The sequence below is a fragment of the Babylonia areolata genome, chromosome 23 (assembly GCF_041734735.1).
Source record: "Babylonia areolata isolate BAREFJ2019XMU chromosome 23, ASM4173473v1, whole genome shotgun sequence".
NCBI classification, from domain to species: Eukaryota; Metazoa; Mollusca; class Gastropoda; order Neogastropoda; family Buccinidae; genus Babylonia; species Babylonia areolata.
In genome coordinates this window covers 43,155,110-43,177,530 of record NC_134898.1, presented here as the reverse complement: position 1 = coordinate 43,177,530, position 22,421 = coordinate 43,155,110, and the positions used below count along the sequence as shown (strand labels likewise).

The 22,421-nt window shown below is 42.6% G+C and overlaps 2 protein-coding genes across 2 annotated transcripts; both read left to right on the top strand.

Annotated features, from left to right (window-relative positions):
• Positions 1-4,251: 4,251 nt before the first annotated feature.
• On the top strand, positions 4,252-11,767 carry LOC143298057 (IST1 homolog). Its single transcript, XM_076610727.1, has 3 exons — positions 4,252-4,617; positions 5,828-6,233; positions 6,897-11,767. The coding sequence occupies exons 1-3, from the start codon at positions 4,349-4,351 to the stop codon at positions 7,332-7,334; spliced, it is 1,113 nt and encodes a 370-aa protein (XP_076466842.1). The 5' UTR covers positions 4,252-4,348; the 3' UTR covers positions 7,335-11,767.
• A 2,623-nt stretch (positions 11,768-14,390) lies between these two features.
• LOC143298177 (low affinity immunoglobulin epsilon Fc receptor-like) lies at positions 14,391-21,721 on the top strand. Its single transcript, XM_076610926.1, has 5 exons — positions 14,391-14,521; positions 16,109-16,209; positions 18,468-18,558; positions 20,326-20,536; positions 21,576-21,721. Exons 1-5 carry the CDS (start codon positions 14,476-14,478, stop codon positions 21,604-21,606), a joined length of 480 nt encoding a protein of 159 aa, XP_076467041.1. The 5' UTR covers positions 14,391-14,475; the 3' UTR covers positions 21,607-21,721.
• Positions 21,722-22,421: the final 700 nt, after the last annotated feature.

The window sequence follows — 22,421 nt, the reverse complement described above, 5'->3', positions numbered from 1 at the left end:
ATTCGCGACTGCCGCTTCTGTTGCTGGTTGCCGCTGCTGCTGCAACCGCCTGTCGTGACGAGGTGACGGAGACGACGGATGTGCCGTTGACGTGAGCGTAGGGGGAGCATCGTTGGTTGGCGTAGATGGAAGTAGAGAGGGAGGGCAGTGAATGTGGGAGGTGTGTACCTGGGTTCGAGTGAGGCGGCGGTGTAGACCCTTTGGCTTAGAGAGCCACGTGGAACGGGGTTGACAGGTGTCCGGCGGTTGGGAAGGATGGGGTGGGGGTCTATGGAGGGAGAGAGAGAGAGTGGGAGAAAGAGACAGACAGACAGAGACTGAGAGAGAGAGAGACTGAGAGAGAGAGAGACTGAGAGAGAGAGACAGAGACAGAGAGATAGAGCTATTATATTCTCAGACACAGGCAAGGTAATACGGATGGTTTATTCATGCTTCCCCTTGCTTCCTATAACGGGTACCACAACAAGACACAAAAGAACACACTTCGTGTGCACTAAAAAAAAAAAAAAAAAAAAAAAAAAAGACAAACACCCTAACTGCAATAACACGGCGGAATCTCTTGTTCGAAGTGTTTTCAAGCTGCAACAATGGGATTTGTAATGTCACGTTCATTAAAGACCGATTTCCTCGTTCGAAGTGTGCAGCGTAAAGGGTGCGATCCACGACTCGCTGTCAATCTGCTTTGAGGAACTGACTGTTCACGACGTCAGCACAGACACGTATCGTAAACGAAGTGTCCCATGACAGAATACTGGATCGCCGGAAGAGTTTAAGAACCACTTGGGCGCTTGCACAGTTTTCTTCTTGGTTTTATCGTTGGTGAAATCATGCTGACTTTTCAGCACACACATACACACACACACACACACACACACACGGCGCGCGCGCGCGCGCGCGCCTCTTCGCTCGGAAATCCCTCTTCGGAGCTCATGATTTTACAACCTCCTTTCCCCCGCCTTCTCTCTCTCTCTCTCTCTCTCTCTCTCTTCTCTCTCTCTCTCTCCCCCCCCTCTCCCACACACACACACATACACACACGCCTTCAATCCCAAATTAACCTCTTTTTTTTTTTTTTTAACCACAATCACCCACATTCTTTTATCCAGTATACCTGTTATTTTTTTTCATCCACATACAAAACGCTAATGAATGACAATTACAGTGACACCCACTTTCCATTGACGCAGATCAGAAATCATACGGTTTGGAAGGCAGTCCATGTGTTTCTCTGACTCACAGGTTCTCTCTCTCTCTCTCTCTCTCTCTCTCTTTCTTTCTTTTTTTTTTTTTTTTTCACGCCTGTACCGCAGGTAATTTGCTATTAATGGCGGCCGCCTGGGATCGATTGGGTTTAGCGGCCGTTCTTTCAGGCAGTAGGAGCACTTCCCTATTGTTTTTGACTGCCGGGGCTGGCACCAAAGCTTCCCTGCGTGCACTCCGGCGGTCCTTTACTCAATAGTGTAGCCACCCTCTCCTCTGGTCACTGTCATTCGGGGTTAAAAGCAATGCACAGCGCGTAGCGGTTTCTGACCGGCCCTTGACTGTTGATTCTGTGCGCTGATGATATGTTTGCACGTGCTGTTGTTTGGTGTGTTTTTTCTGTCTGTTTGTTTTGTATTGTTTTTCCTGTTGTAGGTCATGGCTACGTCTCGCGCGTTCACCAGGACTGGCCAAGACCTTTCTGCAGGGAACAGTGCAGGGAGCTTGGGAAAAAAAAAAAGCCAGGCAGAAAAAGAAACGAGAGGACAACATCTCAGAATGGACAGGTCTAATCCTGAGTGAAACAGTCAGGAAGACAGACAACCCGCGAGTGATTGGGGAGGCTGGTTGCCAAATGTGTGGCGCCCCCACGGTCCGTCTTCGAGACTACGGGATAGACAGATAGATAGATAGGGAAAACGAGGCATGGTAGGTGGCAGAATCGCTTAGACGTTGAACTAATGATCCACTGTTCACCTGAGATCTTCTTCTTCGTTCGTGGGCTGCAACTCCCACGTTCACTCGTATCATGTGTACACGGGTGGCCTTTTACGCGTATGACCGTTTCTACCCCGTCATGTAGGCAGCCACACTCCGTGTTCGGGGGTGTGCATGCTGGGTATGTTCTTGTTTCCATAACCCACCGAACGCTGACATGGATTACAGGATCTTTAACGTGCGTATTTGATCTTCTGCTTGCGTATACACACGAAGAGGGTTCAGGCACAAGCAGGTATGCACATTATTTTGACTTGGGAGATGGGAAAAATCTCCACCCTTTATCCACCAGGTGCCATTACCGAGATTCGAACTACTCGGGACTCTCAGATTGAAAGTCCAACGCTTTAACCACCCGGCTATATATTGCGCCCGTCCACCTGTGAGCAAGGTTCGAGGCCCTGTTTCGGCATGATGTTGTGTCCTTGAAAAAGGCACTTTACTCCGATTTTCCGCTCTTCTCCCAGGTGCAAATGGGTGGTCTGACATCGGTTGGGCAAGGTTAAAACGGCGGAAGGAGGGGATTCACCCCGGATTCTTCCTATGCCGAGCTCTAGATGACAGTAAAAGGCAATGATACTTTCAATAACCTTTAAGGGAAAAGCGCATTGGTGCCGCAATAAAATCACAGTTGAGAACCTTCATCTACTGTTCTTTTTATTATTATTATTATTATTATTATTTTATTTTATTTTTTTTTATCTATTGTTGCTTCAAGGCCCAGTTATGGCTGAATGCAAAGGTACGTCAGGACAGAGAATACGCTAAAACATCGTCAAAGCAAACAACGAACTCGATACATAGACCTTGGACTTTTCCCCCCTTCGAAACGAATACAATAAACAAGCTTTGTCGTCAATAACAAACGCACACACGCATATACTATTACTACTTCTACCACTACTGCTCACAACTACTACTGTCACTTAGAGTGGAAAAAAACGTGAACTGAAGACTACACACACACACACACACACACACACACACACACACACACACACACACACACATCACAGACATATCACAGACACGCGCGCTCGCGCGCACACACACACACACACACACACACACACACACACAAAACAAAACCTTCTCATCCTGTCAGTGTGAGCACGCTCGATCTTGAGTGTATGTGTGTGTGTGTGTGTGTGTGTGTGTGTGTGTGTGTGTGTGTGTGTGTGTGTGTTGTTGTTTTTTTTGTGGGGGGTGGGGGTGGGGGGTTGTATTTCGAGCATTGTATTGCAGTATAACCCTTTTCCTGTTCTTGTTCTGTTCTGTTCTTCTCCTTTTTTTCCTTTTGTTTTCAATTGTTTGTTGTTGTTTTTTGTCGTTGTTTCTGGGTTTTTGTTTGTTTGTTTGTTGTTGTTGTTTTTTTTTGCAAGTGTATTTATTTATTTTTACCAGTACATATTATTGCCAGGGACAGTTCTTTGTGTTCCCAACGTGCATGATTTACACTTACCACTCAATTAATAAATTAAGCATATATATATATATATATATATATATATATATATATATATATATATATATATACATACACACATACATATATGCATCGGTTCCTTTTTCATTTCAGAAAATGATAATAAAACTTTTGCCGTAAACTTGTGTTTTTCTTTTAATTTTCTCTCTCTCTCTCTCTCTCTCTCTCTCTCTCTGTGTGTGTGTGATCGTCAGTCAAGTCCAACTATGACCATCAGATCAGCAGATCGAGGAGGCAACTGCTGTCCCAACTATCTGGGCTAGAATTTGATTACAGTGGAGAGTGTCTTGCCCAGTTTACATCCCCACTCTCTCGGCCAAGAGGGTTTTAAGACAGTCGGCGTTGGGATGGTTCCCAGAGGCCAGCTCGCCCCCAAGGCTGCAGCACTAAGAGCCAGTGCAAACTTAATTGCCTCTTAGTTTTGAGTCGTCGTCCTTCACAAATGGCTAAGCTGTAAATGACTTCCCATTGCAATGGAGAAACCATTGGTCATTCAGCACTCACTGTGCTGATGGCCCAACTGTAGCTCCAGGAATTTAGGATGCTAAAGTGCGACATTACCCAAATTGTTATATAACCTAACCGTTTAGCCGAGCTCTCTCTCTCTCTCTCTCTCTCTCTCTCTCTGATGGCTTCCACATGAACCCAGACTTGGACTGTCACCGATGTAAACAATGTCGGTACACTTGTACCGGAAACGGCAGAAAATAAGTCCGCACTGAATGAGATGCACTGATGTCACAGGTCAAAATACTCCAGTCTTGTGACGGAAATAATGATCCACACATAGCAAGCAGACTGAAACGGAGGATTTTTTTTTGCAGTCACGACGACACTTTTCTTGTTCAGTGTTAGCAGACCAGTTGTTACCAAGCCACCACCAAGATGTTTAAGAGTGGTCCGAATTACAGTAAACTGAAAACCAATTTACGGCTGACAATTAATCGGCTGAAACTGTTGGAAAAGAAGAAAACTGAGCTGGCCCTGAAAGCGAGAAAGGAGATAGCTGATTACATTAGCGCAGGGAAAGAAGACCGTGCAAGAATCAGAGTGGAGCATATTATTCGCGAGGACTATCTCGTTGAAGCCATGGAACTGCTGGAAATGTACTGTGACCTTCTGTTGGCGAGGTTCGGGCTGATCCAAACTCAGAAGTAAGTAACAGTGACTCGAGTAAACAAGTGATGCCCACACCCACTCTGGCGCACCCACGGTACGTGACGGCACACACAGACACACACACACACACACACACACACACACACACACAGAGAAAGACACTCAGACACACACACACACACACACACACACACACACACACACACACACACACATTGTGTGTGACCATAACTTTTATTTGAAAGAAAAAAAATTTTCACACACACCAACAATGTTTTCTTTTTTTGTGTTTAGTTACATCCTTGTCTGCAGTTTAAACTGATGTTTTGAATGATCATTGGCACTGTCAAGTAGAAAAACCCCAAGATTTCAGGTTGTGAAGGTATGATTATATGTAACTTTATAAAGTCTCAGCATCTACCATTGTTTAGTCTATGGCCAAAAAGTAAATGTCCCATCATCTTCACACACACAGACACACACACACACACAGAGTGACACATACGCACATACACAGTGACACATACACTAACATGCACACACATCACATATGCACATACTCACACACACATACACACACACACAACACACACGCAATACACACACACAACACACACACACACACACACACACACACACACACACACACACACAAACACACACACACACACACACACACACACACACACATTGTGTGTGACCATAACTTTTTTTTGAAAGAAAAAAAATTTCACACACACCAACAATGTTTTCTTTTTTTATGTTTAGTTACATCCTTGTCTGCAGTTTAAACTCATGTTTTAATGATCATTGGCACTGTCAAGTAGAAAACCCCCCAAAATTTCAGGTTGTGAAGGTATGATTATATATAACTTTATAAAGTATCAACATCTACCATTGTTTAGTCTATGGCCAAAAAGTAAATGTCCCATCATCTTCACACACACACACACACACACACACACACACACACACAGAGTGACACATACGCACATACACAGTGACACATACACTAACATGCACACACATCACAGCCGCACATACACACACACACACACACACACACAACACGCACATGCAATACACACACACACACACAACACACACACACTCACACTCACACGCACACACACACACACACACACATACAAGACAAAAAAAAAAAAAAAAAAAAACTGCGCAAATCAGTTTCAGATTGAAATAGTATACCAAACAGCAGATTTTGTTTTGAACTTTGCAACACAGAGAGCTGGACCCAGGACTGGAGGAAGCCATCGCCAGCCTGATCTGGGCCACGCCTCGCCTGCAGGCGGACATCATGGAGTTCAAACCCATCACTGAAGAGTTCTCTGCCAAGTACGGCAAAGAGTTCGCTCAGGCGTGTCGGTCCAACTCGCTGAGCAACGTCAGCGAGAAAGTCTTGCACAAGCTGTCAGTGCAAGCTCCGCCCAAGACGCTGGTGGAACAGTACATGGTGGAGATCGCCAAGTCTTACAGCGTGCCCTTCGAGCCCGATGCCTCCCTCATGGGGCAGGATGAGATCATGATGGCCGAGAATCTGCTGATTGACTTTGGGGCGGAGAGAAACGGGAAAGGTGGTGGAGGGCCGAGTGGTGGTTTGGGCGTCATGCAGCCGGTGCCCTCGTCACAGGTGAGAGAGACCCCTGTGAGAGTTTTCATCATTTTTGTGTGTTGTGACAGGCAAAGTTTTTTTGGCAACAAGAACAATACAACATATATATATATATATAAAAGTTATTGTTGTTTTTCAGCCTGAACCAAACATTCAGATACACAAATCATATATTACTGTCTACATTTGAGTATTTCAAAACAGATAATTATAAAAACCTGACATGCATTGATGCACGCAAGCATGCATGCTTATGAATTTCATACACATAAACATGTAAGCATACATGCAAGTTACACACACACACACACTAAAAAAAAACACACACACCTCACACACCTCACACACCGCACACACATGCATGTGCACACAAACAGAAACACACTTAACACATGTATTCACAAAAGCATCTTCTGAAACTTTAAATACTAAATGAGTTAATAAAACATTTTCGGGTTTTGGCTAACATTTTTTCTGGATGAATTAAAATGCATGCACCATATTTGTCTACCTACCTATATCGATCTATCTATCTATCTATATCAGTCTTATATCTATCTATCTGTCTATCTATCTATCTATCTATCTACAGCTATGTATCTGTGTATATCTATATTTGTCTATCTATCTATCTATTTTCCCACTATTTTTAACATGTGACACGTGTGGGGATGTGTACAGGCCCCGTACCCAGCAGCAGGCGCAGTCCCCCCACCCCTCCCCAGCGCCCCACCCTCCGCCCTCCCCAGCCACACCCCTTTCTCTCCCCCTCAAGCCCCTCCTCCTGTTGCCGGAGGTCTGCCGGCCTACCCGGGCCCCCACCACTACCAGCCCCCTCCCCCCACCCAGATGTCGGACCGCCCCCCTGACTTCAACGATCTCTACACCGATGGTGGCCCCCCATCAGTGCAACCTCCGCCTTCGGCAGCGTACATGAACTTACCTGTGCGTCCTGCGGGTCCCCCACCCAAGATGGACGACACCTTCCCCGACCTCCCCACCGTGCCCACTAACAGTCTGCCTGAGTCACGCACCTTGGGAGACAACTCTGCAGGAGGGGAGGATGTGGACTTCGATGACCTGACGCGGCGGTTTGAGGCGCTGAAGAAGAGGAAGTGAAGGCATTGATCGACTGGGTGTGGTGTGATGTCAGTTGTTTTGGTTTTTGTTGTTGTTGTTTTTTTTTTCATTTGTTTTGTTTGATTTGTATTTTTTTTTTTTTTTTTTCCAGTTTTTGTTGTTTTTTTGTGTATATTTGTGTATTTGTTGATCACTTAATGTTTAAAGCCAGCATGATCAAAACTGAATCATTGATGTCAAGAACATTAATAACTAGCACCATTTTAATTTTTATAATTGGTTACAGCCTTTGGGTGCTATTTTTAAAAAAAATATCTGTTTTAAACCTTGCAGTTGTCAATAGTGTCAATTTTTAGGAATATATTTTATGACCATGTCTTTACCAAGTCTGTGTGATGAAAATAAGTAAGATGATGATGAGTGATTCATAATGATGGTGGTTTGTACACCAAGGAGTGGTGATATGATAGTGTTCTAGTCTTGTGCATAATATTCAGAATTAATGAGTAGGCTCTAATATGTACTGTATTATGCATTATTTTATGCTGTCAATATCATTGTTTGAAATTGTGATATCAGTTACCATAATTTAACTTTAACAATTCCTGCATAGATCTCAATGTCAAGTTGGGAAATGTCACCAATGAAATAGTCAGTTACTTCAGTTTAACTCTCTCCATACGAACGGCAAAAGAAACGACGTTAACAGCGTTTCACCCCAAATTACCATCATCAAAATATTACAAGCGGAAGGCTCTTATACTGAAGAGGTGAATGTTGACAAAGAATACCACAATTCTGACGACGGAAGCTAAAGGTTGGGTCATTGAGACACCCACTGGACATCCGTGGGGGTCTGTGTAGAGGAGAAGAGAGGACTGGCCGTACTGAGTGAGTTAATTGTGATGTGAGTTTGGCAGTTTATGGGTGTAGTTTGGTTGTGCTTGGCTATTTCAACCGCACTGTCAGAGGGCTTCCTCGTTTATTGTGGGCATATACCAGCCCTTGGATTCAGTCGTTAGAATTATGTTCCGTATCTTCTTTCCTCTCTCTCTGTCTCCACCTTGCTTGCTCTCTTTTTGTCAAACATATACACATGAAAAATTATATGCATACGTGCACACTCACATATATACACACATGTATATACATCCCTGTTCTTACACACACACACATACACACATGCACACATGCACACACACACACACTCTCTCTCTCTCTCTTTCTCTCTCTCTATCTCATTCACAGCATTTATGCACTCAAGACATACTATAACACATTCATTTTGAGATGATGATGGTAAATATTGAAATCAAATTTAATAAAGCTGTAAACCGTGCTTTGTGAACATTCTTGAAGATGATGAACTGTGAATGAGATGTTTGTCTTAAGTAAGAACCATTGAAAGAACTGTGAATGTGATGTTTGTCTTAAGTAAGAATTATTGAAATGACTTTGATTGGTTTAGTGGGCTGAAATACATGTTGTGAATAGAGTGCAGATTTTCTGTTTGTTTGACGGTGGCATGAATAATTGAGACGTTCCAACCATGAATTTAAAATCCTCATAATTTTGTGTTAGAGTGTTCTTTTTATACTTGTGTGTGTGCATAAAATTTTGTGTGTGTGGTACAAAATGTATGTTTATTTGACAATGGCATGAATAATTGAGATGTTTGAACCCAGAATTGATTTCTGAGAAGTTTTTATGATAGTGTTTTATTTTGTTTAAATAAGTGTGTGTGGGCATAAAATTTCATGTGTGGGAATATGTCATTGAGGGTATGTCATTCTTTTTGTATGAGCTAACTTTATGATGGGCAGATAATTGTGAATGAAAATGCTTTTTTGAAGTTTTTTGTTATGGTATTTTAAGTGGATTCTGTTCTGTTGCAGTAAACAGTTGATCTGATTAGTGAGGTACAGTTTCTTCCTCCTTTGGCATCATTGTCTGTGAAACAAACTTGGAAACAAACAAACCGAAAAGAACAACACAACAGTGGAATATACTGTTGTGTCAGCTATGGTTAGAGCCAGGAGATAAGGGGTTAGCATTGTGTGTGTGCAGTGTGAGTCATGAACATGATGTGATCATTTTAGAAATACAGATTTCTCAGGGTTATTTTCTTTTTGCAGTGTAGAGGTGGGGCTCATTGGTGGTTTTATTTATTTATTTATTTTTTTTTATTGTTTTACATTTTATTCTGCCTGTTTTCATTCCATTTGTTGTTTCCCATAATATTTTCATATAAAATCAGATCACATGAGACCTGTAGGAAAGTATCTCTTATGCTTGAAGCCTTTATTGTCAGTATGTCACAGATGGTCACACTTCCAGTCATAGTACTTAATGATCACTGTAAAGTACATATCAGTTCCATATTATAACTGATTGGAATAACAGTTTAAATGTTAATTTAATTCTGAAACTGATTTTGAGTCTTCCTAACCATAGAGCTGTATATATATATTACATGGATCATTGTACTAATAGCTCTCATGGGGATGATGGGGGTCTTTCAGTATAAATAGCATTCCTGCCTTCTGGAAATTCTGTGCTGGAAATTTCCTCTTTTCTGTCACTCTCTTTGTTTCTGCCTTTTTTCTATCTTCACTGTTGTCTCCTTTTTCTGCCTTCCCAGTCCATTCCCCTTTCTTTTTTCAAGCAAGCCATGACACTTTTTTTCTCTTTTCCACAGTCTATGATGTACTCTCTGTGCTGTTTTGCTCTGGCGATTAGGTTGTGAGATGTAAACACTGGGATGGGCACTAGCTGCTCATTCTGCTGTGTTATTTGCCTACATCAGTATATGGCCTTTTTTATGTATTTTTTGTTTGGCTTTGAAATACTGTTTTTTTACTTCTTTTTTTTCAATTTCTTGTAATCTGGGGATGATAAATTAAGTGGAATGGCTGGCATCCTCAGCATGGCCTAGTCTTATTTGCCATAAGGAGCTAGATGGTTGGGAAACTGTCATGAACTGTGTTTTGTGGGTTTGTCTCAGTGTTTTGTTTTTTTTGTGGTAAATGTGACAGTTTTGTGTTGATGCAGTTGAGCATTTGTATGGTTTGACAGTCATGTATGGCCCTGTGTGATTGGCTGGACTATAAGCATTAAGAATAATAACAAGAATAATTGTACTAATACTGTATTACATGTTTTACACAGTGATCAATTTGATGTTACCTGTAGTTCTGCTAACCAGTCTCGTTTCAACATTTCATAGATTGCTTTTGCTTTCCTTTTATTTTGACCAGCAGAAGTTATGTGATATTGTAACAAATACAGGAACTGAATTTGTCCTGTCTGTACATCTGAATCAGCAAAACTTACATTGTGTTGTTTAACAAATATAGACTTTGCTTTTTCATCTGTGTTTGTTTTGATATGGTGCATTATAAATGTGTTGAAAAATAGATGGAAATTACGGTTTTTTTCCTGTCTGTTTATTTTGATTTTTATTTGCAAAAGTTACTTTTATATTGATTTGTAGCCAGACATCATTACAGACCAAAGGCCTCCCAAAGGGTCTGGATTTCACTCTGATGTGTATGAAGTATTTCTGTCTGTCTGCTTCTGTTTGGTGGTAGGATTGTAGAAATGATCATAAGCTTGTTGCGTTGTGCATAACATGATGGCATGAAAGGGATTTCTTTCTTTGTCTTTTTACATGGAACATTTACTGCTTATAGCTATAACTAAGGTTGTAATTTCTGTATGATTTTTTTTTTATACAATAATCATCTCAAGTGAAAGTGATAGGCAATGTATTATTAGGAAACTGATACTGTGATTGTGTGATTGGTACTTGGTTTCCCCTTCAGCTTGGGGTTTAGGCCTGAACTGGAATATAACATTTCATGTTTGTATTCATGTCATATGAAACATAATTATTGGCAATGTGATCATAGAATTTTATAGATGGAAAAAAATTGCACTCTTGCATTATAATACATGTATACATGTGCAAGTGCAAACATACATGTCTGCACAACCACACGCACACACAGACACACACACACACACATGCACACATACACGGACAGTGCTTTAAATCCTCTTCCTTCATATGAAGGGAATGTGGAATCAAACACAAGTGCACACTCTTGCACACACACACACACCAATTGAACAGAAGTGCAGAACTTCCAGTTGATATTTGTTTTTACATTGATGAGTTTTACAATTTGGGGTTTGTGGGTTGTGAGTTTTGAACACAGTTCAGTTAGTCAATCAGTCACGGTTTTTTTAAAATTTTTTTATCAGGCATCTGATGGTTGTGTAATAGATATTCTGGGTTTTTAAATTGTGGATAACTTTGCCAGAGTGGAAACAATGGTTCAGGTCTGACAAAATGCATCAGTACCACAGGTCAGTGCTAACTCTGAATAATTCTTTAGTGTCACTACACAGAACAGATGGTGCTCCTTGAAGAAGTTTTGTCGTTATTTATACATGCCATGATGTGACAGGATTTGGGGGGGGGGGGGGGGGGCGGCATGGGGGGGGGGGGTTTTTTTTTAATAATTATTATTACTGTTATTTATTTATTTATTTTTTTACAATTCCGATTTATTTTTTTTAAATGATGTTTTTATTTATTTAGTTAGTTTGCTTGTTTGTTTGTTTATTTATTTACTTTTTTGTATACATAATGCAAGACACCAGCTCATTAGACAAGCAATGTTGTTGTTTTTTCCTCTCATGCAACTGTGTGGACAGTCATTGGAGTGCCACACTGAGAAACTGTTCACCAGATTTTTCAGGAATGTCAGTCGTGTGTGAAAGCCTGGGTCTCTGCAAGTGGTCTTTCTTTTATTTGTTAAAAATAAAAAAAGAAAGAAAGAAAGAAAGAAAAGGATCTTGTATTTTGACCATAATTTTGATTTTTGTGGTTGCCCGTTTTTTACAGCTATGTACTGAAATGTTTTGTTTTGGATGTGTTAATCATTGTGATGTGAAATGCAAAGACTTCTTCTTCTTCTGAGTTCATGCACACGAGTGGGCTTTTACGTGTATGACCGTTTTTACCCCGCCATGTAGGCAGCCATACTCCGCTTTCGGGGGTGTGCATGCTGGGTATGTTCGTGTTCCCATAACCCACCGAATGCTGACATGGATTACAGGATCTTTAACGTGCGTATTTGATCTTCTGCTTGCATATACACACGAAGGGGGTTCAGGCACTAGCAGGTCTGCACATATGTTGACCTGGGAAATTGTAAAAATCTCCATCCTTTACCCACCAGGCGCCGTCACCGTGATTCGAACCCGGGACAATCAGATTGACAGTCCAACGCTTTAACCACTCGGCTATTGCGCCCGTCGATGCAAAGACTGAAATGAAACAGAACCATGGGTTTTAAGACTTATGGAGGAGAACAAAACAAAACAAACAAAAGAATGCTCAAGTTGTTGTTGTAACAGCACAGCTTGTAGGCCACAAGATTCCCAGATTTTGATTTACCGTACAGACTCCACAGTAGAAGAACGAAGGATTTGATGCCAGAATTATTGGTGTGTGCATGCGTGCATGTGTGTGTGTGTGTGTGTGGTGCACATCATGTGCATACATGTGTGCATGGATAGACAAACAAACAAGATGGGGCCAAATGTATGTGTTGTGTGAGCTTTGTACTTTGTATTGTACCAAGAAATGACTGTATTACCGTATCATCATGGCTCGTGACTTGCGCATATTTTGACAATTGATGTTCTTAATTTTCACTCAAATATACTCATTTAACTAGTTTTAAGTTTTGCTTAATTTTCATTTACAAGTAAATGTGATATACCAAGTAAACGATGGAAAAATGTTCAGCAAATTTTGTTTATACTGTCAATTAAAGTACAGCTTCTCTCTGACAGTTTGTGTATGTGTGGTTGTGTAAAAGAAGGGGACAGGGACAAGTGTGTGCAAGTATGTGAGTAATGCAGTTCACAGATAGATAGACAGGCTATAAAGATAGATAGGCAGTTTGAAAATAGATAAAGAAATAGATAGTTACATTCTTGAAAAGAGGGGGAAAGGACTAAAAAAAAAAAAAAAAAAAAAAAGTATTGCTAATGAATACCAAAATCTTTACCCAGCCATCAAAATCATTGAAGTATCAAGCGTCGTGGTCTGTAATATAGATGCATAGACATAAGTACATGTGCGCATGCACATACACACACATTCACGCACATGCGCACATGCCCACGCACACACACACACAGTCTCTCTCTCTCTCTCTCTCTCTCTTTCTCTCTCTCTCTCACACACACACACACACAGTCTCTCTCTCTCTCACACACACACACACACACGCACACACTTCACTTGAACAGATTAAAGTTTAATCATATAGAAACTTGAACGTCAGTATAAAAACACATGGAGAGAAAGAAATAGAAGAAAAAACTGGAAAGTAAATCAAAGCTAACAATACAGACTGAATCTGTGCCATTTATTGTCTGTAAACCTGTATTTATGGTTTTCATGACACAAATCTGAAACTCTCTCTCTCCCTCCCTCCCTCCCTCCCTCTCTCCCTCACACACACACACACACACACACACACACATACATTCTCTCTCTCTCACTATCTCACATAAATACACACACAGATATAAACGTTTGTGTGCGCGCGTGCATGACAGACAGATGCACACGCGCGCACACACACACACGCACACAAGAACGTTCTTCAAATTTTATTTTCACACACCACACACAATCAAAGATGACTGATTCTGATCCCCCCACCCCCCCACCCCCTCCATCCCAACCCACGCACCTTTCATCACTTTGGCGTTTTCCTTTCAACAGCAAAGTGAGAGCTGTATTATCAATGGTTTCTCCATTGCAATGGGAAATCATTTACAGCATAGTCTTTCGTGAAGGACTATGACTCTCAACTGAGCGTCTTATTCATTCTGACACCTCTTCCTCTACAATGATCTGTACGTGTGGATGAACATGTAACGAAACACCATTCTTTCAATGTTTGGGAACTGCAAACTATATATGTTCCCAAACTGGGTTGCCTGTTTTCTGCGACAAGGCTTATCTTATCAGTAATATCATGATATGACCAATCTGGGTCCGCTTACCAAAGAACACGGCTTCTGTTCCACGTGTATGCTCTTACGCTCTTTCGGTTTGATTAATCATTCGTCGTTTCTTCACTGCTGAAGAATGGTTGGGTTACACGCTGCTTTGTTCTTGGTCTTTTCTGTGTATGGTAAGTCAATAGACCGTCAGTGGAACTGCGTTCTTGTTCTTTTCTATGTAAGATATATCATTTAACCAATAGTTGAGTTCTTATTCTTTTCTGTGTATGGTAAGTCATTTAACCATCAGCAGTGTTCTGTGTATGGTAAGTCATTTAACCATTAGTGGAGTTCTGTGTATGGTAAGTCATTTAACCGTCAGTGCAGTTCTGTGTGTGGTAAGTCAATTAACCGTCAGTGGAACTGCGTTGCTGTTCTTTTCTATGTATGATATATTATTTAACTAATAGTTGAGTTCTTATTCTTTTCTGTGTATGGAAAGTCATTCAACCATCAGTAGTGTTCTGTGTATGGTAAGTCATTTAACCATCAGCAGAGTTCTGTGTATGGTAAGTCATTTAACCATCAGTAGAGTTCTGTGTATGGCAAGTCAGTTAACCGTCAGTGCAGTTCTGTGTGTGGTAAGTCAATTAACCGTCAGTGGAACTGCGTTGCTGTTCTTTTCTATGTATGATATATTATTTAACTAATAGTTGAGTTCTTATTCTTTTCTGTGTATGGAAAGTCATTTAACCATCAGCAGTGTTCTGTGTATGGTAAGTCATTTAACCATCAGTAGATTTCTGTGTATGGTAAGTCATTTAACCATCAGTAGAGTTCATTTAACCATCAGCAGAGTTCTGTGTATGGCAAGTCAGTTAACCATCAGCAGGGTTGTGTTTAACGACCTACTGGCTGACGTCAAGGGTCAAGCTGTCCAGGGCCTAGGTCTTGATTCGGTGAAGATGTGTATTTCTTTTTGAATTACTCTTTTTGTCACAACAGATTTCTTTGTGTGAAAACCGGGCTGCTCTCTCCAGGGAGAGCGCGTCGCTACACTGACCGCACCACCCATTTTTTTTTTTTTTTTTCTATCGACGTGGATTTGTCGACAGAATTTTGCCAGGGACAACCCTTTTGTTGCCTTGGGTTCTTTTACGTGCGCTAAATGCATACTGACACGGGACCTCGGTTTATCGTCTCATCGGAATGACTAGCGTCCAGACCACCACTCAAGGTCTAGTGGAGGGGGTGGGGGAGGGGGGGGGGGGGGGAGAGAGAGAGAGAGAGAGAGAGAGAGAGAGAGAGAGAGAGAGAGAAAATACTGGCGACTGCTGGTGTGATTCGAACCAGTGCGCTAAGATTATCTTGCTTCCCAGGCGGACGTGTTACCTCTGGGGCCCCATTTCATTGTTCGATGTGGGGAGTGTACGCCTATCAACTTTCTCATTGTTACTGTGTGTGGACAGATATTCTGATGTATGGTATATATACGATGAGTCGTTTTGATGAATAAGACTTAGTTGCAGCTCTAGGGTTGTGTTTTGACCCATCTATATAATTTATATAAGTCTGTTCTTTTGTCATTTCGTTTGGAGATTCAATCGCTAGGGAAGTATATGTGTTATCTATTCACACACACACACACACACACACACACACACACACACACACATATATATATATATATATATATATATATATGTGTGTGTGTGAAAACACACACAGAGTACAAAATGTTTCCCCTGAAGTGGACACACCTTGCTGTGTGTGTCCAGGTGTGGTGGTCAGTGGCGGTGAGTGTCCCACAGGATGGACAGCCCACGGTCGCTCCTGCTACGTCTTCCTGCCTGACCGCCTCACCTGGCTGGACGCCAAGGTAAGAGGTAACAGTAAAAGCTTTGTAGTAGTAGTAGTAGCTGTAGTTGTAGTAGTAGTAGTAGTAGTTGTTGTTGTTGTTGTGCTTGTTGCTGTTGTAATAATAATAATGATAATAATAATGATTATTATTATGATGATATGCTAACAAGAAGAAGAATATAGTGATAATAATGATACTACTACAACAACTACTACTACTATATAGGTCCTACTATTACTACTACCACTTCTACTGCTACAACCACTACTACTGCGCCCTTCCACAACAACAACTGCTACTACTGCTGGCGCTACTGATACTACTAATTAAGTATTTATACAGCACTGAATCTTGCGCAGAGACAAATCGAAGGTCTTTCATGCCAGTCAGTCACGCACATGCGTTACTGTGAATCAAAGGGTTTAAGACAAAACGCAAATACACGGAAACAGAAAGCCAGTGTAGACCGGAAACTGATAATGGGGAATGAGGGAGGGGGTTGGGGGGGGGGGGATGGAGGGGGTGAAGGGGGCCTATTTTGGAAAGATGTCTTCTTCTTGGCGTTCACAACTGCACAGTCAGTCCAGTTCCAGTGATGAATGATTTTGTTTTTCACCAGCTCTTTTTGATTGCCATAACTGGTCGCGAGTGGATCGGTGTCGATAGGCCACACATCTTGTCTTGCCTTGTTTGTACAGGGGGCAGTTTTGGTGGAGACTGGTGCTCTGCTGTCTAGTCTTCCTGTCCACAATGACAGGTGGGAGATGGTACCAGCTTTAGTTTTCGGTACATGTGATTGTTCATTCTGTTGTGGCCGGTGCGGACACTTTGCTGCTCTCTGTGGGTAACGTGTAGTAGACGTCAGTCCTTGATTCCTCTCAAGGCCTGACTAAGCGCGTTGGGTTACGCTGCTGGTCAGGCATCTGTTTAGCAGATGTGGTGTAACATATATATATATACATGGATTTGTCCGAACGCAGTGACGGCTCCTTGAGTAACTGAAACTGTAGGCGCCGTAAGTGGCCTGGTGATGGACTTCATCATCATCACTGAAGCTGTTGTTGGGTTGCTTCCCTTTTACAGGGCGCCCTTCTTGACCAGCTCACAGCTTCCTCATTCCCAGGGACCCGGCAATGAGCCGGGATCCACTGGAGGTCCACCCGTCTGTACTTCTTTTCACCTTCTGTGGCTCTGCCTACAGTAGTGTGCCGAGAGCTTGTTGTTCTGAAGGGCTTGCAGCACTGACAGAGCGTCTGTCAGGAAAACAACTTGGCTGCAGTCACTGTCAGAGTCCTGAATCATGGAGGAGGGCTGCAAGAGTGCTTTCGGAAAGATGCAGGTTTTATGGCCAGTTTGGAAAGGGCTGAGTTCAGGGATTTGACGAAGCGAGACAAGGACCTCATTCCAAGTGATAACGATAACGATCTTTTATTCAGATAAAGGCTAAAGCTCCTTACTGAAGGGGATCATACAAGAAAATAAACAAAGAAAATGACATGACACAATAAACCGACATTACAAGTCAATCAAAAGTAGCCAATACAATATTCAACAGCATTCACGAAATAACGATTCAAAGTCTCTTCAATGCGAATTAATCTTTGTCTGAGGTCACTCAAAGCAGGGCAACATAACAAAAAATGCAGTTCGTTTTCCTTCCCAGGTTGCACAATCGACAGGTATATAGTTATACATATTCACTCCAACTACTGTATCTGAAACTGTGAACAACAACATTAGAAATGCCAAATCTAAATTTTGTCAGTGCACATTTTGCATATCTGTTCATTTCCACCCCAATATATGGTTCAGTCCCCTGAAGAGTCTAAACTGCGCAGATCTATCACTAGCTCATCAGTTCCAGGCCAAGTTAAAGGCCCAGAGACAGCAAAAATACAGTGGTGGCCGACTGTGGAGTGTTTCAATCTGAGACGGTTGAAACAGAGTGAGTCTGAAACAGATCGTAGAAGGCGGGATGGGGTGTGGATGTGAAGTCTGTCACAGACATAGGAAGGGTCAGAAGTGTGTATGCTGTTTCACTTGCGTGCTTGCATGTTACTTACTTTGTTGTCAAAATGTGGCTGACTGTTTCCACTGCGGGGCACGCACCTCTTTTAGCTCCACAATCATATGATCATTATCGCCTGCATTCGAGAAAAGTGCGCGCGCGCGCGTGTGTGTGTGCGTGCGTGCGTGCGTGTGTGAGAGCGCGTGTGCGTGTGTGTGTGTGTGTGTGTGAAGGATCCGTCATTTGTCCACACAAACTGTTTGCACAGGTGCTATGTCAGTCAGTGCACGGGGACATCGTGGAAATCGAGACACCTGGAGAGAACAGCTTTGTCAAGACCTTGCTGAATGACCACAATGGTATGACACCGGGGACAGAATGGATGCAAACTGCACCCCCACTGTGACACTCTCGCTCACAAACATGCCTGTGCTCGCTCTCTGTCTGTCTGTGCCTCTCCCGCTCTCATCGTTTGGATAATTCTTCAGTTGTATTTGTCACACACGTATACACACGCACGCACGCTTCATGCACACACACACACACACACACACATGCATATGTCTTGATGTGCGCAAATGTGCTTGTGCTCGATAATGAAAAGAATGGATTTCAGCTGTAGGTTTGGCATTATATATAGCAACGATATAATGCGCGAATACTCAAGTCCGTACGTTTGATATGTTTGACATGCAGTATTGTCCATTTTCAAGTGCTTTCTGTGTGGCTGCAGTTGGACCCATGAAGGAACAGCCAGCGTTAGTGGCAGGACAGTCACCAGCCTGCGTTTACCTGATGATATTGACGGATTGGCAGGGAATGAAGATGAGCCCGTGGACCTGGTGGAATGCCTTGACAAAACATCTGCAGCTCACGGCATGGAGATCAGCGCAAAGAAGACCAAACTAATGACAAACAACTCCAACGGCATCAGCACTGATAACAGTCAACGGTGAAAACCGTCCAATCCGAGCAATCGTTTCAGACGAAGAATCAAAGCCAGATATACTCTCCAAGATAGTTCAGACAACAACAGTGCTGATGAAACCGAGGCCCATCTGGAATGACAACAACTTCACGCTCAGCTCAAAGATCAGAATAATACACTCCTTGTCATTTCCATATTTCTGCGAGACACTGACCTTGACAGCTGAACCAGAGAATAAAATACAGGCCTTAGAGATGAGATGCTTCCGGAAGAACCGTGACATCACATAGAGGGATCACATCATAAACGATGAAGTGTGTAGAAGAGTCAAGCAGGCTATTGGGCCACATGATAATCTACTGACCACTGTAAAGAAAAGGAAATTGAAGTGGTATGACCACGTGTCGCGTTCACCAGGATTGGCCAAGACCTTCCTGCAGGGAACAGTGCAGGGAGCAAGGAGAAGAGGCAGGCAGAAGAAGAGATGGGAGGACATCTCAGAGTGCACAGGTCTAACCCTGAGTGAGACAGTCAGAAGGACAGACAACTGTGAGGGATGGAGGAGGCTGGTTGTCAAATGTGTGGTGCCTTAATCGAACGGGATGGGCAGATGGTTGAAGTACAGAAAAAAACATTTGAAGTCTTCTCTCTCTCTCTCTCTCTCTCTCTCTCTCTCTCTCTCTCTCTCTCTTCACCCCCTCTGTCTCGATCTCTCCCTCCCACACCTTTCTCTCTCTCTGTGAATCTAATACTTGTGTGTACATGTATTATTGTTCTCGCCATTTTCTTTGATATGTGTATTGAAATTTAACATTGTAGTGTAATTTTGGACCCCACACCCCACCCCACACTCTCCTCTATCGATTTATCAATCTGTCTGTCCGTCAGTCTGTCTGTCTGTCTCATTTAATTTTTCCCCTTTACTCTTTCTTCTCTCCCCCCCCCCCCCGCCCCCCCACATCCCCCTCTCCCCTCTCTCTTTTCCTCTCTTCTGATATGAATGTTCTCTCTTTATTTATTCTTGTGCATTTTTTTTTTGGGGGGGGGGGGGAAGGGGGGGTGTTGTTTTTTTTGGTGTTTTTTGTACCCCAGGGCTGGGTGGTAAAAAAGTATTCTTGTCATTATGCTTATCTCAATACCCTGGAAAATAAAAATTTTTCGTTCGTTCGTTTGTTCGTTCGTTCGTTCTGTCTCTCAGCGGCCAATGCCTGGATCGGACTGCAAGACTTCGTGGTGGAGGGCGATTTTGTGTGGACGTCGGCGGGGCTGTCAGCAGAGTACACCAACTGGGGGCCCAACGAACCTGACAACTACAACACTGGCCAGGACTGTGGGGTCATTGCCGGCTCCTCTGGACAGTGGGACGACCTGGAGTGCACTGGGGGCCTGCCCGTTGTCTGTGAGATGGAGTGAGTTGGTTTTTGTAGAGTGGGTTTGTTTGGTTTTTTGTTGGTTTGTGTGTGTGTGTGTGTGTGTGTGGATGAGGGTGGGTTGGGGGTGGTGTGTGTGTGTGTGTATGTGAGGGGGGGGGGGGAGTTGGGGGGGTGCGTGCGTGTGTGTGTGTGTGTGTGTGTGTGTGTGTGGATGTGCATGTTTGTGATGTGTGTGTGTGTGTGTGTGTGTGTGTGTGTGTGACAAATACAATTAGGAACTGAATTTGTATTTGTAGGGAGCAGGGGAGGGGGGTGGGGACAGGGGGTGCGTGTATGTGTGTGTGTGTGTGTGTGTGTGTGTTCTTTATTCAAAAGTCTTCTCGTTGTTCCTTTATGTATCAATCTGTCATTGTTCGAACATAAATTGAAGACTTTTTTCTGCGTGCTTACTACTTGCAGAACATATATAGTGCTTGTGTTTCGCTTTTATGCTTGGAGTATCAAAATGGTAATTAGAAAAAAAAAGAAGAAAAAAGTTAAGTGCTATGTTTTTTTTTTGTTTTTTTTTTTTATGTAAGTGTGCGATGCTCTATGTGGAACGTTCACAGGTGATAAGCCACTTGTCATTAGTGTTATCTATATATACCTATATATATATACACCTATATATATATATACCTATATATATATATATACCTATATATATATACATACACACATATATATAATGAAAAAAAGACAGAAAAGTGTTAGGTTGGGGGCGGGGGAATTAGGCTACTAGTACTTCCTCTTCTCACTTAACACCCGCAGTGTCATTGGTGCATCATCTTATGGTGTATTTTCTTCTTCTTTTATATTTTCTATCTTTTATATATTTTCTATTCATTTTATGTTCTTACTGCTTGAAGAACATATACTGCATGTATATGATTATATGAATGTTTTGATTTCTTGTGTGTGTGTGTGTGTGTGTGTGTGTGTGTATGTGTGCGTGCGTGCGTGTGTGTACGTGTGTGCATGCGAGCGTGCGTGCGTGTGAGTGTGAGTTGACTGACCCGATTATGCTCGTTTTCAGAGCCGCTAATGCAGAGGGTATTGTTGGCTGAACATAACAAGACGCAGTATGGCTTTTTTCTCCAAAAGCTGCAAGCGGTGCACTCGCTGAATCGAAGCTCCTCACCCCCCAGTCCTCCAGCACACAGAAATAAAGATACAAACACTGTTGTTTGTGAGAGTGTGGGTTCGGTTTCCACAGTGTTTGGTGGGTGACGGAAGCATAGACACACCCAGCATGCAATTAGGTACCCTCCAAAAAGGACTGTGCTTGCCAAAATGGCTGGCTAAAAAATGGTGCTACAGAGTAGAAGCCCACTTGTAAAAAGGAATAAAGAGTTGCAGTCACAGTGTCAGAAGTTCGGAGCTGCCTGCATGCACACAAACGTGGTTACACCAAGAGGACCTTGCGTGCACTTTTCCCCCCCGGACAATGTTTGCACGTGAACCTCGTAGGCATCCACAAGTTATTGGTTTACATCCTTGCAGTCGAGGCAGTGAATTCATATCCACCATGTCTAAGGCCCAATCGTCTCCTTTCGCAATTTAAACCTTCCCCATCCGAAGCAACCATTCACACCTGGGTGGAGAGAGGAAAATCAATCGGGGTAAAGCGACGGGTGCAATAGCCGAGTGGTTAAAGCATTGGACTGTCAATCTGAGGGTCCCGGGTTCGAATCACAGTGACGGCACCTGGTGGGTAAAGGGTGGAGATTTTTACGATCTCCCAGGTCAACATATGTGCAGACCTGCTTGTGCCTGAACCCCCTTCGTGTGTATATGCAAGCAGAAGATCAAATACGCATGTTAAAGATCCTGTAATCCATGTCAGCGTTCGGTGGGTTATGGAAACAAGAACATACCCAGT

What these genes read in the sequence shown, in the direction of transcription:
- LOC143298057 (XM_076610727.1), top strand. Translation starts at nt 4,349, where the DNA reads ATGTTTAAGAGTGGTCCGAATTACAGTAAACTGAAAACCAATTTACGG. An exon ending in GGGCTGATCCAAACTCAGAA is followed by an intron (nt 4,618 to 5,827) that starts GTAAGTAACAGT and finishes TTTGCAACACAG; the next exon opens with AGAGCTGGACCCAGGACTGG. An exon ending in AGCCGGTGCCCTCGTCACAG is followed by an intron (nt 6,234 to 6,896) that starts GTGAGAGAGACC and finishes GGATGTGTACAG; the next exon opens with GCCCCGTACCCAGCAGCAGG.
- LOC143298177 (XM_076610926.1), top strand. Translation starts at nt 14,476, where the DNA reads ATGGTTGGGTTACACGCTGCTTTGTTCTTGGTCTTTTCTGTGTATG. An exon ending in TCACCTGGCTGGACGCCAAG is followed by an intron (nt 16,210 to 18,467) that starts GTAAGAGGTAAC and finishes CTGTTTGCACAG; the next exon opens with GTGCTATGTCAGTCAGTGCA. An exon ending in CCCGTTGTCTGTGAGATGGA is followed by an intron (nt 20,537 to 21,575) that starts GTGAGTTGGTTT and finishes GCTCGTTTTCAG; the next exon opens with AGCCGCTAATGCAGAGGGTA.